Source organism: Pteropus medius, unplaced genomic scaffold, assembly GCF_902729225.1.
Source record: "Pteropus medius unplaced genomic scaffold, Ma_sr-lr_union100, whole genome shotgun sequence".
In the NCBI taxonomy this organism is placed as follows: Eukaryota; Metazoa; Chordata; class Mammalia; order Chiroptera; family Pteropodidae; genus Pteropus; species Pteropus medius.
Window position 1 is genome coordinate 8,021,093 of NW_024342471.1, and position 18,586 is coordinate 8,039,678.

Below are 18,586 nucleotides of genomic sequence, written 5' to 3' on the forward strand. Positions count from 1 at the left end.
AGGCATTACATTCGCATAGGAGCACCAGCCCCTGGTGCCAAAAAAGTTGGGAAATGCTGCACTACAAGATCCTTGGCCAATTCCTCCTTTCCCCATGAAGCTTTGATGGCAGAGCCCAGACATCCGGAGTTGGGGTTGGAGGCTTAGCAGACACGTCATCTTTCATTGTGGGTGCCTGGTCAGTGTCACACATGTGACAGATTGGCAGACGGGAGATCAGAGGGAAGGCTGATGTGAAAGGAGTGGTTTTTTTCTGGTTAAAAAAAAGGTTCTGAGAACTGGCAGGACATCTCCAAAGAGGAAAGGGAGTGGGGGGAGGCTGGATAACAAACCAGAACCCCTAGGGAACTGGAGGTAGGGGGACTACATGGGATCTCACAGGAAAGAACATCTGGAAAGGTATTTCCTGTGTCTGGAAGGAGACAGACTTGAGGGAAGGGAGTGTGCTTACACACAGGCAGGGGCCCCTTGGAGGCAGCAGCATGGCTGCTGTGGGAAATAAGGCTTTTAACATCTCTGGCTCAGATTACCAGTGGTCTCCCCCTCTTTTCTACTGAGTCATTGTCCCCAAGACCGCCATGGTAGAGTTGCCGAGGTGGCCACCGCAGGCAGCACTCTCTGGTGGTAGTCTTGTCTTTAGGGGACCTAGATTACAGTTCCAGAGTTACTGATCCAAGTATCAGAGGGTCTGAAACCAGGCTCCCTTCCTCCTAAACCTGAGCCTTTGGTATGGAAAGGACTTGGATTTCGGGCTCAGAGTCCTACCTAGTACAAAAGGCAGCTCACTCTCATGGCTTCTCAGAAGCTGTTTCTTGATTTGTAAAACAGGAGTTCGAGTCCCTACAAGGTTATCATTGTGCTTACTTAGCACAATGCCTGAAACACAGTTAGGTGTACAAGAAACAGCAGTGGGCATGGTAGTGAATTTCGGTCTGATTGTTTTGACCACAGGTGTCATGATCAGTTGACAAGTGGGTCCCATGTCATTTGTTACTAATGATTATTTAAGTTCCAAAGTTTGTGGAGTCATACCATATGTGCATATAATTTACTGTATTATCTTGGGTCAGGTCACTTGGCTTCTCTGAACCTCTGTCCTCATTAGTAACAAAAGAGTAATCATACTACCTCATAGCCAGAGGCTGAGAATACATAAATGAACAAGTCATAAGTGTGTAATGTCCAATCAAGAAGGGACATTCCAGGAGTCTGTACAGCTCAAGGATTAAAACCATCAAGGTCTTATCTTGATGTTCAAGTCCTCTCCTTCCTGTCCCCCCGGCCACCTTTCTAGCCCTGTATCTCATAACTCCCCTTACGCTCCAGCCAAACAACTCTTCCCCACCCCACTGCTCCCTCATTCGCTCTTGCTTAAGCTGTTCCGCTGCCTGGAATGCCCTTGCCTTCAATTCCTTCCGTTAAAAATCTTTGGTTATTTCAAAATCCATTTCGAGCACCACTCTTCCTCAATGCCTTTCTCCTACTGCTGCCAGGCACCGAACTCTAAAGCTGGGCAGAGAAAGGGAAGTGCCAGGAGGTGGCAAAGCTGTTTGTGTGTCTGCCTTCTTCTTTGAGCTTGAGATCCCAACAGGCTGAGGTCAGGTCTCAAACATCCCAGAATCCCCATTATGCCTTCCATCCATTGGATAACACTTAGAATAGTTTCCAGTTACAGTTCCCAGGAGAGTTCTCATTTTGCTTTGGTTTCCAAAAGTAGAACAGAGATTTAGTAAATGACCGTTTAGGCAAATGGAGGGAGGCCAACTTCCCACTCAGCTTTCTGTGATTTGATTCATGATGAGGCCTCTTATAAACTGTGTGACTTTAGGAAAAACACTTAACCTCTCTGAGTCTCTATTCTCATCTATAAAATTAGGATAATATTACTAAACTTGTGTGAATAAAGAAAATCAACTACAAAGCCCCTCACACCCAGGAGGTGTTCAATGTTCAAGAAATAGTTCCCCAAGGAGCATTGGATCAATCCAACGTGGCAATGGGGAGAAAAAGAAACAAAAAAATAGAGGGAATAAATATGAGCAGGGATTACAATAAATATAAAAGGGTTAAATTTACCTATTAAACGACCATCTTAGATTGGGTTAAAACAACGACAACAAACTATTTACAAGAGATGCACCTGAAGAGATAAGAGTTCTCTTCACTTTACCCGTCCTTCCAAGCCCAAGGATTTGCCTGCAGTCCTTATCACCTCACACTGTGGACAACCCCTTGTCTATTACTCCTTGTTCATGCCGTACACTGTTGGCAGTAGATTATATAATAAAAGCTCGAAATTCTTTTAGGCACCAAAATTTTTATTTATTTATCTACTTTCCTTCTCTTTTTTAACATTATAAACATTATATAAACATTTTAAACCAAATTAATTTTTTTGTTCCGGGGTTGTCATAGGAACCATCATGTTACAAAGCGGTAGCAGAGCTATGTCTGCTTTTAAGATTCTTTGGCCTCTCTCAACCTCCAGCTGTCACTTCTCTTGTCCTTCCTTGGCTGTCCCTTAATAACAGTATATTCTATAACCCCTGTAAAATAGGGACCGAAAGTACCAACCTCATTGTTCTGAGGTTTAAGAGAATGCCCAGCACTAAAGCCAGGCTCTCAGGAGCATTCAAACTCCAACAGTTCGTCCCTGCCCATTGATACAGCTCCTTCTTATCTGTCATGGGCTGAGGAACCAGTGAACCTGCAAACCAAGAACATGGGTTTAATATCCACAGGCAAGGTTAGAGCCTAGATGGGAAAGTGCATGGCCTTTGTGACCACTACTGCCAACTTCTAGCCTAAAGGACTGACTGAGCAATTCCAAAACCCCTGAGCTCATGGTTCCCTGTGGGTATCTCCCATGTACCTGCACTGTGACCAGGCTTGAGGAGGGGACTTCTCAATTCACCCTGCCACACTTGGAACAGTATGAGGGATGCAGCAGGGACCAAAGACTGAGTAACCGGCCCCAGGAAGTCAATGGGGGACATTAACAAACCATTCTCAAAGTTGGCGCCATTTGCTCTTAGGGGAGAGGTAGGACCTGGACAAAGACAGCAGCTGAAAGGCAAAAAGGGCAGCAGGCCTGGTTCTCAGTAGCGGTAGTGATCTGGCTTGAAGGGGCCATCACGGGACATACCCAAGTACTGGGCCTGCTTCTCAGTCAGTTTGGTCAGCTTCACGTTCAGCTTACCCAGGTGGGCTTCAGCTACTGCTTCATCCAGCTGGGGAGAAACACAGGAAGAACTGGAATCAGTGCCATCCTCTAGGACTCCTTACCTGCATCCAGCTCCCAACAGAGCCAAGAATTGTTCCTTTGGGGTATCTGCCATACGTGTTATGCATGTTATTTCATTCTATGCATATCCCCTCAGTGGATAAGCTGTTTTTGACTGCCCAGCTCCCCTTCCTCAAGAGGAAACAATGCTACATCCTCCCCTCCAAGTAGCCCTGCGGGGACCATCAGTTACATCTTCTTTCTCACCCTCCACTAACCCAAGTAGCTAACCAAAATGATTCTCTGGAATTTATCTGTGGACATGACATATTTTCCGAGACAGGGTCTCTCCAATTCCACTGGGATTCATAAACAAGGAGGGTATCAGTCTCAGCTTACTAGTGGCAAGTCTGTTTGATAAGTGAATGTAGAGGAAAAAAAGAGCCAAGAGACAGAGGAAGACAGCTCTAATAACTGAATCCTTGGATCCATTGTCTGAATCTTAGACTCTCCCAATTATATAGCCAATAGAGTTCCTTTTTAGATTAAACTGGTTATGGTTGTTTTAATTTGTCCTTAAATTCTTTGTCTAAAAATTCATAATATTCCTTCCTTCAAGAAGTGAAGCCTAATTCCTCACCCCTTGAGTGATTCACTTCTAATGAACAGAATAAAGCAGAAGTGATGGTGTGTGACTTAAAGAGTAGATCCTAAAAGACACTGTAACTACCTCCTTTGCTCTCCCCGCTGGATCACTCACTCTGGGGAAAGGCCAGTTGCCATCTCATGAGGACGATTAAGTAGCCTATGGAGATACCCATGTGGCAAGAAGGAACAGACCTCTTGCCAACAGTGATGAGAAGTGTATCTTCCAGCCTCAGTCTAGCCTTCAGATGACTGCAGCCCTGGCTGACATCTTGAATGCAACCTAATGAAGGACCTCCTTGCTAAGGGGCCCTCAAATTCCTGACCCACAAAAACTGAAATAATAAATGTTTATCATTTTAAGCCAGTAAGTTTTGGAGTTAAACTGTTATATAGCAACAGATAATACACCAGTTTAAACCAAGTTTCCACCACTTGCTACCAAAAGGATCCTTGACTAATAAAAACTTGCCATCCTCCTTTTACAAATGTAGAAATCACGGCTCAGAAAGATGAAATGACTTGCCCAAGGTCATACAGCTAGTTATTGACATAGCTAGGATTTGAACTCAGGTTCATCTGGTTCCAAAGCCCCAAAACTTGTCTCAAGCATCCCAACTTATGGCCTCCAAGGCAACTTTGAAGAGAGAAAACAGAAACCAAGAACAGAGGCTGAGATTAAATAAGGCCAATTTCTAAATCTGACCAGTCTGAAATGTATAAAAGGGACCTGAAAACAAAGGTAAGTGGTTACACTTAGAGAAGGGTCAACTCTGAGTGGGGGGAGGGGTCTCATTTTCTCAGCTGGTAGCTCTATGTGGGGCCTCTCTTTACCCAAGCCCAGAGAGCTTTACACTCCCAAGTGGTTTCACATCCATTGTCTCATTAGAGCCTCACAAATACCCCTAAGGAGGGCAGGGTTTATTCCGTTTAACCAGTGAAGAAACTGGAGAGAGACAGGCAAAAGCGTGAGCAGAGCCTAGCCCAAGTCCATGTCAGTTCTGGAAGCAGAATGAAGTTCTCCAACTCCCAGAGCACCTATTGAATCCTTCCTTCATTTGCCCTGGCCTAGCCCTGAACCTACTTCTTCCTTCTCCCTGAACCCACATCTAGAAGGCAGTGTGTAATAATGGTTAACAACTTGGACAGACAGCTAGGTTCTACGCTTGGCCCAATAATTGACAGTTGTGGGAGCAAGTCAATCTCTGAACCTTAGTTTCCTCATTTGTAAGATGGATCTCTCCTGGCTTTTACAAAGATCAGTGACATTCAGTACAAGTAGATGCCTTAATAAACAGTGGCTACTCTCTCTGGCCTTGTTAACCAAGGTATCTAATCCCTTACCCACACATGGCACGTGAGGCATGAAGTCAACGATGTCCTGTCCCTAATCTATGTTTTGGCAGTGATAAGGAAGGACGTAAGGATGGGGCCAGGTGCTGGGGTGGGAGATGAGATCTTTGCATTTTTACTTCCAACTCTGGCCTCATTTCAAAGGCCTACCCAATTCTCACCATATTCATAGCCATATTTCCTCTAATTGGGATCAGATAGAGGTCAAATGAGACTTTTAAAACTCCACAATAAGGCGAGGGACCCGGCAGGCTGTACAGAACAGGATAACCCTTGAGGCCCTGATGAGTGAAACATCTGGTCCAGCAAGACAGTGCCCAAGGCAGACTAGGGGGAACAGAGTTGGCCGGCCTTGAGAGGACACTGGAGCCTCTTCCTATTTTAGTTGGCAGAACCAGCCTTTCAAGGCGTGGGAGGAGTGATTAAGGAGACTCCATCATAACCTTTCCAGTAGCCAAATGGTATAAGAGCAAAAGCTACTCTTACCATTTGGCTGATAGGGAAACTGAGGCCCAAACAGGTTAAGTGGCAAAGCCACGTCCAAGTTGACCCACCTGGTTATTATTTAAAATTACAAGTTGCCTATATTTAAAAATTGAATATTTCATACAAAGATCTTGATATCTGGCTTCTCTTGAAATGTCAAGAGCTCTAGGTTCCAGGTTGATGACAGGTAGCCAATTCCTTCAACTAGGGCATGTGCTCTTCGGTCAGTTTCCACTCAGTCCAGTCTACTCATTTACCTGCCCAATCCCTGTGGGCATGTGGGTTTGTGACCTCTGCTCAAAGGAAATCCTCACGAACCTTAAAGGAGGCACTATTACCTTTATGTTATAGATGAGGAAATGGAGGCACAGAGAAGTTAAGTAACTTGCCCCAGTTACACAGCCTCTGAGTGGTAGGGTGAGACTCAAACCTGGGTGTGTCTCACGACAAAGCCCATGCTGTTCTCACCACCCAGCCCTGCCACTCTGGGATCCTGCCACCCTGCCATCTCCTACTTTGGGCCTGACTTTCCTCATCTATTAAATGAAGAGGATGATTTCTGCCCTGTGGAAGACCCTGGGAGGACCTCTAAGACAGGAGAGAGGTGAGTACTTTATGAACTCTGGCAAGCCCTGTGTAGTGAGCCATACGTTGGACACATGGCCTGGGGTAGAGGTGGGAATTCACCTTCTTGGGCAGGAAGTGGACCCCAATGGGGTATTTGTCTGGATGGGTCCACAGTTCAATCTGCGCCAGCACCTGGTTGGTGAAGGAGTTGCTCATCACAAAGCTAGGGTGGCCCATTGCGCAGCCTAGGTTGACTAGCCGGCCCTCAGCCAGCAGGATGATGCGGCGCCCATTCTTCAGCCAGTAGCGGTCCACCTGCAGGGGGGCAGAACAACAGTGAGGGCTGGTGGGGCAATGCTCCCAATGTCCACCTCTGCCTCACTGTACCTCCCCTCATGTTCAGCAGTCCTTCCTGCCTCTAACAGTACCTGTGAAGAGCCTGCATTGCCCTAGAAAACCTCCATCACAGGGCCTGGCACAAATGATTAATAACAATAGTCAATATTTACCAAGCAACTCTGAGCTGCAGAGCTCACAGATGTGCTATGAGAATTTAATGAGCTGAAACATATAAAGCACTTGACACATGGCTTGGCACAAACTAAGTACTCAGTAAGTATTAGCTAATGTTGTTACTTATTATTATTATTATTATTGCCATATACTCTAGGTTAAGCATATATACGAAATTACATATATATAACTATATATATATGACATATAACTAATAACAACCCTATGATTTAAGTAGTACTATTAACTCCATTTCACAGATAAAGAAACTGAAGTTTAAAGGGTTAAGTCATTTGTCCAGAGCCACACACTAAAAAGTGGCTGCAATCTGACCCTGGATAGTCTGAGGACAGATCCCATGTTCTCGATCATCATGCTTAGTAAAAGTTAATTAAATGCAGTGGCGCTCAAGCTTGGCTGCACATCAGAATCTTGGGACCTTTAAAACGCTTGGGCTCACTCCAAGATTCTGATTTAAGTGGCCCTGAAACCAGGCCTTCTTCTTCCCCATCCTGCTGCCCAGGTTGCCAGAGCCTCCTCCTCTGGCCCTCCATTGGTTAGCAAGCCCAATGTCCCCTTCAGATCTCTCTCTGCTCACCCTGCTGGTAGGGCTGGGGCATCTCACCTGGGGCTTGATGTTCACCTTCTCCACAGCGTTCTCATTCAACCACTTGACATCAACCTCTACGTCAAAGTGTCCAATGTTACACACGATGGCATCATCTTTCATCTGCTCAAAGTGCCTATGGGGAGCCCAAACCCATGAGAGGTCATCAGAGACAAAGAGCAGCCCCAAGCCTGCCCCTTCCTTTGCTCCCCAGGACTCCCCACTTGGCACCTACCGGCCAAGGATGATGTCGATACAGCCTGTGGTGGTGACAAAGATGTTGCCCTCCTGACAGGCCTCATCCATGGTAGTCACCTCATAGCCTGTGCAGAGACAGTGGCTGTGGGTCACCCAGGGTGGCCTTGCCTCTCCTCTAGACCCAGTGGCTAACAGCCAACCCTCACCCTCTCGTACCCTCCATGGCAGCCTGCAGTGCGTTGATGGGGTCAATCTCGGTGATGATGACTCGGGCCCCAAAACCCCTCAGGGCTTGGGCACAGCCCTTGCCCACATCACCATAGCCTGCTACTACTGCCACTTTGCCCGCAATCATCACATCTGTGGCCCGCTTGATGCCATCTATGAGGGACTCCCGGCAGCCATAGAGGTTGTCAAACTTGCTCTGAAAGAAGAGGGGACAAGGGGATGTTGGGGGCAGGCAAGGCCCTATGGCCTCAGACCCACTCTCAGCAACTCGGCCTGGTGGGCCTTGAGCTTATCACCTCCTGTGACTTCTCCCCACCAGCTAACGTCCTCATGTGCCTCTTGCCCTGATCAGCCCCAAGACCTTCTTCCTAGCCTTTCTCTGCCAGTCCAGGCTTCTTAAGGATCAATTACTAGGATAGACTGCCCAGTCAAAGAATCTGCTTCACTTTAAAGCTCTTCATGCCCAGCTCTGAGGCTGTGTTGTTCTTTCCCTCTTTAACACACTCATTACCCTTAGTATATATCCTCCTTCCCCCATTCAAATGAGGGCTTCAAGTCACTAGCCTCTGACCCTCTCTGGGGCCTTTTTTCAAGGCCCTACTCCTGAGCTGCCCCAGGAGCCAACAGCTGGAGCGTTACTGTACAATGGGCTCACCTTGGTGACAGAGTCATTGACATTGATGGCAGGAACCTTCAGGATCCCATTGGCCATCATCTTATATAGGTTGTGGACCCCTGTTGTGGTCTCCTCGGAGATGCCTCGGATGCCTGAACAAGAGGGAAAGGGATGAGCCTCAGGCCAGGAAGGAGCTGCCCAGGCAGGGGCAGGGGTCTGGGATGAGCCTACATCTGAACTCACTCAAATTCATCCTTGCCCCCTAAAGCCACTCCTCTTTCTGGGTTCTCAACTCTATGACTGATACCACAGTCCACTCAACCAAACAGGCTAGCATGAGGGAGGAGTCACCACTATTACCAGGCCTAGTGATTCTACTTCCCAAGCACGCCCGAACTCTCCATTCCCACTGGCATCACCCCTGTCCCTGCCACCATCATCTCTTGCCTGACCTCCCAGCCACAATCCACCCTCCACACAGCAGGCATTTTTAACACGTATGTTTTCAGAGAAATCTTTTTAAAACTCTCCAATTACTTCCCTTTGCTCTCAAGATCAAGTCAAATTCTTTTCTCTTGGCCTATTAAGTCCTCACACATCTGGCCTTTAATAAAGCTCCAGCCCCATTCTGTAATACTCTTCCAGTGAAAGAAGCTGCCATGTTAGCTTCCTTTCCATTTCCTAAAGAGACATCCTTTCCCGCCTTAGGGCCTTTGCACTCACTGCCCCTCTCTTTCCCCAGCTTTCCTTTCTGCCCTGCTTTTAACAAAGCTAACTCATTCCCAGCCCTGGCTTATGCTTGCTCTTGGACTGTCATCTCAGCAAGGCCTCCCCCAGCCACACAAGCCCCACACAATCAAAAGTCAGGAAGCCAGACCCCAGAATACTTGCAGAAGCCTGCTGTCCTCAGAATCTGCTACTTAAGGTGTTGGGAATCCTGCCAGGCCTACTGCTTTCACCTGGATAAGCAGGCCCCTTCTAGACCTCCATCACCCAGCCCATCCACCTGCCTTACTCACCCGACAGGAGCTTTGGGTACTTGGTGTGGATGAGGTTGGTGAGGTCACCGCCATCGTCCAGAATCATGTTGAGGGGCCCGTCCTTGAAGTACAGTGTCTGCTCAATGCACCACAGGTATTCCTCATCTGTTTCACCCTTCCAGGCATACACTGAAGGGTGAGCGGCACATCAGGGCCTGCCCTCCCCACTGGCACCTGCTTTAGGAAGTACCTAGGCAGAGCCAAATTCTACCTCCCTCCTAATTCCCATCCCCAGTCACCTCTAGCACCTCTAAGGACTCAGCAGTGATAAGAACACAACCTGGAACCAGGGAGATCTGAGTTCAAGTCCTGGCTCTGCACTTGCCAGCTGTGACTGGGCAAATCACTTCACCTTTCTGAGCCTGTTTCCTCATCTGTAATTAGGGCTCACAATAGTATGGATTAAATGAGACAGAGGCCACATAGAATCACCCAGATGTAGGTAAATGAAAATAATTACTTTTCCACTCCCTCTGTCGGGGCCCTAAGGACTAGGCATCGACCCATAGTGACCAGGCTCCCACCCATAATACCTACTGCCGCAGGGGCAAAGAGCCACATCCAGGTGGACCCACAAAGCAAGATCCAAGGTTGGTTCTGCACTGAAAGGACATGAGGGCCCAGCAGTCTCTGTGATGGGTGATCTCAGGAAAAATCTGGCCAAAAAACTACTAAAAGCAGCTACTATATACAGAGCACTTTCTTAGTGCCAGACATTACTGCCAGTCCAGGCTCCTCCATCATAGGGTATTACTGGGACATATGTGTGGGGTTCTCATGAACCTCCTGTAAGCAAAGGACATCCACCAAGCAGGGCACGCTGCCCCTCCCCCTAACTCAGGCAGATAATGGTCTTGAAAACAATGCCTTTCTCAGAAAAGGATCGTGAAGCCCAACTAAGGCTAAGAAGTGAGAGACATGTCTATCCAGCCTGGTCAGTCTCTAGAGGGGTCCTCCTGACCCTTTCCCCTCCACCTGGTTAGGACTCATGAATGTCCTACTTAATCACCATCAGAGCTAACCACTCCCCTCTCCAGGCAGACATGTGCCAGTTTCTCCAGCTTATGAAAGTCCTTTTCCTTTAGTGCTGGTCCTTCCCCAGCCCCCGAGACCATCAGACCCTAGGGAACAGACCTCTAGGCTCAGCATCCCTCCCCAATTCTTTTGGAAACAGACCCCTATCCTTTCTTTAAGCAACTTCCCCCCTCTTCTACACCCTGTGGTTCCCAATCGTAAGATCCCACCCTTTCTGATCACATGACTTGAGCTGGGACAATAAGCACCTCCTATAGGATTTCAGATGACAGTGGGACAAAACGGCTCTTTCCTATAAGTCACTAGGCTTGGACTATGTGGCCACGATGCCCCTCCCCTGCTGCTGGGAAGCCTGTCACTGTAGAATAGGAGTCAGTGAAGCCAACAGGGAGAAGCAGAGCCCCTTAAATGCATTCCACATTCCCAAGCAGTAAGCAAGACCAACCTGGAATGCCAGCCTTGGCAATGGCAGCTGCTGCATGGTCTTGAGTGGAGAAGATGTTGCAGCTTGACCACTGCACCTGGAAAAGCCAGCAAGAGAGGGCTGCGGTCACACATGGCTCAGAAGCACCAAGGTCACTGGACAAGGGTAAGGAAAAGCTGTGGAGCTAAGCGTGAGAGGCTTGGGATCTAGGCCCCATAGGCTTAGACTATAGGCTGGGCTCCCTGGTGAGTGACTGGGAGCCAGAACAACGGTAACAGGACCCAACTTATGTTTTAAAACATCACTCTGGTGCTGTGTGGAAGAGAAAAGCTTCCACAAGGAAGTGAGGAGACAAGTGAAGAAGCCATTGTTAAGAGTTCAGATAAGAAATTCAACAGCAACAGAGGTGATGAGTATATTTTGAAGGCTGGGCTGACAGGATTTGCTGCAGAGTTCCTTGTTGGAATGAGAAGGAAGAGTCAGGGATGATCCCAGGTTCTTGAACTGAGAGAACCTGGAAGACTGGAGTTTTGCTCATGTGGGGAAGACTAGGGGATAAGAAATCATGAGTTTGTTTGGACCTGTTGAGGCTGATATGTCTATTAGATTTCCAAGTGGAAATGACACATCAGCTGCTGGATATACAAGTCTGGAGATCTGCAGAGAAGTCTAGGTTAGTACATATATCTGGGAGTCATCACCATATAGAGAGTATTTAAAACCATAATATCATATCACCAAGAGTGTGAATGTTGAAAAGAAAGAAGAGGTCCAAGGACTGAGCCCTAGTTACTTTCTTGGTTTTGGGTGCTCTGTCCTGCGCTCTTAGGAAATCATCTTGCTTCGAGACTCCCAGAGAGGTTAGAAAAGCTGCCAATCACTGGTACACAAGACCCAGGCTGAACTCACGCTCTCCTTCTAGCAGCCATGATTGACCTAAGGCGGGCACAGGACCCTGGAAGGGCCAAAAAAAGCCAGTCCTTCAATAAGTCAGCAGGACACTGGGCTGAGCTTTTCCTACCAGAGCTCCTCAGTCAAAGGATGTGAATTGAGGGCTGTTAGACGCTATCTTCCCATCAGAAAGAAAATATGTACAAAGAGTAATGGCACTGTGACAAAGCTGGGGCCCCAGCTGGGCCTCAGAGGGCACCACATTGAATTTCCCTGCCCTATACGGAACAGCTGCAGGTCTCACCTCAGCACCCAGGGCGACCAAGGTCTCAATGAGGACAGCCGTCTCAACAGTCATGTGCAGGCAGCCAGCGATGCGTGCGCCCTTCAGTGGCTTGGAGGCCGAGTACATCTCCCGCATACGCATCAGGCCCGGCATCTCATTCTCCGCGATATCCAGGGCCTTGCGTCCCCAAGAGGCCAGGCTGATGTCAGCTGCAGGGGCAGGAAGGATGGGAGTTCCCTGAGTGGCCTCATCCCACCAATCAGGAAGCATCACCACTCCTTATTCATCCAATGTGGACTCGAAACACTAAGTTTGAGCAATTTCGTCACTGCATTTTATCACTCATTCAACAAAGATTTGTGGAACTGGGGCAATCACAAAGAAAAACATGGTTCCTGCCTAACTAAAGCTTAGAGCCTTGTGGGAGAACACATTTAATCAAAGAATCACACAGGTACACGTAAATTACAACACGGGGGTGGCTCCATAGTGTAGTGGTTAGCACGTTTGCTTTACACGCAGGTCCTGAGTTCGCGCCCCAGGTAGAGCCACGGACCATACCCTGGGTGTGCCAGGCACCCTGAGTGCACCAGGCCCCCCAAAACCCCGGGTGTGCACCACCAGCCTGTGAGAGGAGATGCCGCGCCTTCAGAGATCCAGTTCTTAAGAGAAATGATAACATCCCTTAAGTAAGGGGTGGAAGTGGCGGGGAGGTGGGGAGGAAATTAAAGAGGGGGGAAAAAAAAGAAAATTACAACACAGGTAAATGCCCCCTTAAAAAACAGCTATCAGCCTGTATATACACCCCACTACCCCTTCTGCTGCCACCTCTCAACCTCTTCATTCCCTAAAGATTTTAGCTCCTGGCTCTCCATCTTCCAAGTCATCACTCTTGGTGACTTTAACACTCAAATGATAGTATCTAACAACTTGGACACAATTCCTTGATCTTAAAAATGCAAAAATGCTTCTTTATTCCTGATGTTTCTTTCCACATAGAAGAAACTCATCTGTGTATTTAATACTCTTGGCCTCTCTACCCCAGAGGAAGTGGAGTGACTTGTCCGATTAGTAAACTTGGGAGGAATAAACTGGGTATTTTCAGTTCGGCTCTCCCTTCTTTTGCAAGCAAGCAGCAGCCAGCCTGCCTATAGGAAGCATGTTTTTCCATATAGAGGCCTATCCATCTTGTCTGTAACTGATGGGTAACTGCTTAATTTGGGGGTTCAGTTAGGATCATTCGACTTCGACATTAATCTACATCTTCTGGCTTCAAAGTTATTAGTAATGAAGTTATATTTTGGACTCTGCCACCTCAAATGTCTCAAATTTGTCCAAATTCTTAAGCAGGAAGAAAGGATACTATTATGAGCTCTCTCACTATCTCAATACTCTTCTAATAATCTCACCCTCCCTGCCCCCATGCTACACTAGCCAATCCCAAAGTCAATCCCTTGGTCAGTGTTTTCATACTTCCCAGATAAGAGTCATCTGGCATGCTTATAAATCTCCCCTGGATAATCAGATTCAATAGGTCTAGAATGGAGCCTGGGACCCCTGGTGATTTTTATCTTTAGGGAAGCTTAGATCCTGCCAATCACCCCAGGGGATAGTGGATGGGCAGAGAATTTAATAACAACAAATAATAAAACTGACTAAGTCAGTCTGCTTCCTACTGTACAATTCAGAGATGAAATATTCCTCCCCCATGGGAGAGACTACTCCTACACTGCCTCAACACACACACCCTCCCCACTAGGAGTCCCTTACCTTGCCCCATTCACCTTGGCAAGCCATCACCAATGATGTACTCTCAAGCAACCAATTCTGGTCATGTCCCATCTTTCCAATCCTCTCCCACTAGAGCCCCAACTCCAATAAGGCTGCGGCCCAGCCTTAATCCTATCAATTTTCACTATCCCTCACATCCACTTTGTGTTCTCAACTTCTTCCTTCCACAGTTTAAGATTCCCCTGTTCCTTCTGCTCTTCTGTCTCCCTGAGAACTCCTTGGCAAAATTTCTCCCCTGGTTAAACCCAGCCATCCACTGCACTCAAGCCACTGAGCCCAGCAGGAGGAAAATCACAACTGTACCAAGAGGTCTCATTTTTTAAGACATAAATCTCAAGGAACAGTCCAGCAATCCTATTACATGTTGATTCACCTTTTTTACTCTCTCCAAACCTCTAACATCTTTCCTCATCAAGTGTCCACTTCACAATTCATTGACTATTCAGAACTATGCCACTTTTTCTCCATAGAATCCACTAGTCCTCCTCATTTATAGCTACAGACAAGGCATTCATTGTCTCTGTTCTGTGGCGCCTGATCCCATATCCTCTCACCTTTTTGAGGACTTCGCTAATCCACTGAAACAGCTCTCTTCTCAAAGTCTCCAAAGGCCAGCCTGATCCCCACATCTAACAGTCAATTATCTGTGTTCATATTTCTCCCTGCAGCACCGATCCCACTAATTACTCCCTTCTGCTCAAATCCTTTCTTTGCTTGGCTTCTATGCCTGTCCTGTGGTTTTCCTCCTACCCTCCTGGCTCCTCTTCCTGTAACTGACTCATGTTTGGAAGCCCTCAGGGCTCCATCATCTCCCTTTTCCTTTTAATACCTTCTCTAAGACAATAATTCCCACATATTTATCTCCAGGCCAATTTCTCCCCTGAACATGAGACTCATAATCCAATTGCCTACTCAGCACCTCTTCTTGGATGCACAATTGAATCTATTATGTCCAATCTGAACTCCCATGACTCCCTACCTTCCCCCCAAATTTGTTACTCCTCCAGCCTTCCCATTTTAGGAAATCCCATTTGACTAGCTGCTCCAGCCCCAAACTTTGATTCCTCGTTTCCCCTTTCATCCCCTTCCAATCCCCGTCAGCATATTGTTGGTTCCAAATCCCAAATATATAAATAATCCAACCACATTTCACCACCTTGGATCACTGAAGCAGCCTCATCACTGGTCACTCAGCTTCCACATATTATTTCCTCATAGAAGTCAGAGGAAGAAGTTATTTAAAAGTTAAGTTCTCTCACCTCCGCTCTTCTGCTAAAGTAAAAAACAAACCTCCAAAGACTTCCCCTTACCCACGAATAAAATCAATCCTAACCCCCATGACTGCCCACCCTTCTCCCCCCAACCTCTCCACCCTCTTCTCCCCTTTACTTGCTGCTCAATCATATAGACCTCCTTACTGTCTGTCCTTACAGTCTTGAGTAAACTCATTCCCACCTCAGGGCTTCTACACAAGCAGTTCTCTTAGCCTGGATGTCTCCTCCCCAAGCACTTGAAACAGAGCTGGCAAACAATCATACAAAAGTAGGTACTCAACAAAAACCTGGAAACAGATAAGAACTTGGTATATTCCTACTGGAAGACAGAGTGTACTAGGGTGATTCTAGTAGAGGGCGTAAGATAAATCAAGATTTTTTCTCAGTGTGGGAAGCCTACAGAATGTTAAGGGGAGTATCATGACCAGTTTGTCTTTTGAAAAGTCCCCTTTGGTTGCTGCATGTTCCCGTGGAGGATACCCAGGGAGACCTGTGAGGAGGGTGAACAGAACTGAGATGGTGGCTGTGGACATGCAGAAGTGGGCAAATCTCCTCAGTTACAAAATGGAGACGATACCACATTATCTGTATGCATATCTGTCCCACCTCATCCTTTGCGTGTCCATTGCCCAGCAGGCCCTGACAGAGTCAGCAAATGTTTACTAATCATATCTGTTGTGAGGACCGAATGAGAGAAAGTACATGAAAGGGGCTGACTCAGAACAGGAGTGGCAAAAAGAAACAAGTCCGAACCTAGTCAAACTCCTAGCATTTAGCAATGTGGAAAAGGCCCAGAGAAAGGTTTGCCCCAGGTTCCACAGTCAGTCAATGGCAGAGGTGGGACTGGTGGTCAGGAGGGCTAGAGCCAGAAGCCTTCCCTAGGTTCCTGAGAGCGGCACAGCAGTAATGGACAATGGGTTCTGTCCTATCCTGCTAAGCTCCACCCCTTCCACTATCACCTGTCATTCTAGCTTAGAAGAACTCTACCGTCCTCTTAACAGCTACGCCGGCCCTAGAGCTTTCTGTGGGTCCCTCAACTCCAAGGGCATAGGAGGGAATGGAGCTCTAAGCTCTGGGGCTTTTGGTCCCATGGGAGCTCAGGACTTGAAGAAGTTGCAGGAATACCTGTGCCAGGACAAGCCAAGAAGAATGTCAAGACCCTTTCTGGGCCTCAGTTTCTTCATTTGTAAAGTGGAAATAATCATCCCTAATCTTGCTATGAGTCCTGAGGATGAAAGATGACATATGGGCAAGGTCTGGCAATGCACACCCTCCTGGATGGGGACTTCCTCCCTCTAACCCTACCCAGCCAAGCTCCCCTACTTCCAAGTGCGGCCTTATCGCCTCCCACACAACCTAATACCCTCAAACCTAACCCACCAATCTCTCCACAGTATGACAAACCTCTATTCCACCTCTGCGCTTATGTGACCTGGACTTAAACCTTTCTGGGCTTCAGTTTCATCACCCACAAAACAAGGACAACAGTCTACGCTGGCCACTACATCATAAGCTACTATCGTTAAATTACCACAGTTGACCCTTGAACACAGAGGTTAGGGGCAATAACCCCCATGCAGTAAAAAATCTGCATATAACTACTGAATCCCCTCAAACTTCAGTCATCCTTCAGTATCTGTGGTGACTACTGGTTCAGGACACCACCCTCCTCACGGATACCAAAATTCCTGGATGTTCAAGTCGTTCATATAAAATGGCATAGAACAATGCATACAGTCAGCCCTCTGCACTGGGCTTAAACCAACCAGAGACAGAAAATACCACGGATGTGAAACCCAGGGACACGAAGGGCTGACAGTATATTTTTTTGAAAAAAAGCCACATGTGCCCTCTCTTTCCCAGTAGGAGGCCCAGAGAGGGATGGGCATTTGTCCGGGACCACCCAGGGACCAGGGGGCTGGTCTAGGCTCAAGAGGTAAAATATGGATCCTTTAGTGTAGGTCCGGGGAGGTGCCCGCCCACATGTAAGTGAACCCGTGTATTTCAAACCCTTGTTCTTCAAACATCAACTGTTTCTACAGAATCTCTTCAATTCCTATTAGAACCTCAGCTTCTTCCTCTGTATAATATAATGGGATAAAATCCACCTCTGAATAGTCGTCTATAAACACATGCAAATCACCAGATACACAAGTGTCCCCGGGTTTAATGGTGTCTTGATTTTTCTTTAAAAACTGCTAGCTAAATTGAATTTATTTTTGCTGAAAGTTCATTAGAGTTGTTCCAAGTGGCTTCACTTATGTACAGTAGTGAAAAAGTGTGCTCAGAGGCCTACAGGGTCTGGTTCATATCCTGCTCCACCACCTCCCAGCTGTAATATCAGAGGCAAGTTACCTTTATTTCCTGTGTCTCAGTATACCCACTGTAAAATGAAGAAGTAATATTCTGTACCCTAAAGAGCCGCGAAAATAAAATGAATTAATCTAGAATTAAGGTAGAAGGTGGTGCCTATCCCACCGTAAATGCCCAATATACATAAACTATATAACAGCTTCAATCCATGGGACAGCACGAAAGATTTTCTTCTAATCATTCCAAATATTCTTCGAGATTCTCTGCACGACTATCCCTGTTGGCCAGGTGGGAGACCCCAGAGGATGCGTAACGAGCCTCAAATCCCTAGCGGACTTGTGTTGACCTCCGGCTAGCTCTCCAGGAGTCTCCTCACAAGCCCTTTGGGGCTTCCGTGCCCTCTCTTTCCCAGTAGGAGGCCCAGAGAGGGATGGGCATTTGTCTGGGACCACCCAGGGACCAGGGGGCTGGTCTAGGCTCAAGAGGTAAAATATGGATCCTCTAGTGTAGGTCCCGGGAGGTGCCCGCGATCCCAGGCCGCTGCCAGGTGCGCGCAACCCGCCCGCTCCAACGGTTCAGTACAGAACACGCCACTACTTGGCTGCCCCACAGTCCGCGCCGCTGCACCCGGGCTCGCCGGGATTTGTAGTCCGCCGCCGCCTCCGACAACCCTCTCCCAGCGGCGCGAGAACTCCAACCCCCATGCGGCCTCGCGCGGCCAGGGTCGCGCCGAGCCAGCGATTCAAGGGGGTCCCGAGCGCGCTGCGTCGGCCCCACGTCCGCCGCCTAGACAGGCCCCCAGCCGGCTCGGAGCCGACGAGGCCTGCTGCACGTCCTGGAACTCACCGACTTTGTAAGGCAGTTTGTCCGACATGTTGGCGGTGCTACCGCACGGAGTGATGGACACCCGCGAAGGGGGCCGGCCCTAGAACTGGAACGGGGCGGGCGGGGCGGGCAGCGCGGGGAAGGGACCTGCGCATGTCGCTGGCGCCTTTAAATACCTTCCTCTTAATTGCATATTCATGAGTCCCTCTGGGGCTGAGCCGTCGGGGCGGGGCCGGACGCACAAAGGCGGGACCAGAGCGAACTTCGATCG

At 47.9% G+C, this 18,586-nt stretch overlaps 1 protein-coding gene across 1 annotated transcript; it reads right to left on the reverse strand.

The window, feature by feature from the left end:
* Positions 1–2,304: 2,304 nt before the first annotated feature.
* On the reverse strand, positions 2,305–18,475 carry AHCY (adenosylhomocysteinase). The gene is made up of 10 exons (XM_039864108.1): positions 18,337–18,475; positions 12,131–12,321; positions 10,957–11,032; positions 9,456–9,605; positions 8,476–8,588; positions 7,809–8,016; positions 7,630–7,717; positions 7,413–7,530; positions 6,395–6,589; positions 2,305–3,230 (listed from the first exon to the last, which is right to left on the reverse strand). The coding sequence occupies exons 1-10, from the start codon at positions 18,362–18,364 to the stop codon at positions 3,099–3,101; spliced, it is 1,299 nt and encodes a 432-aa protein (XP_039720042.1). The 5' UTR covers positions 18,365–18,475; the 3' UTR covers positions 2,305–3,098.
* Positions 18,476–18,586: the final 111 nt, after the last annotated feature.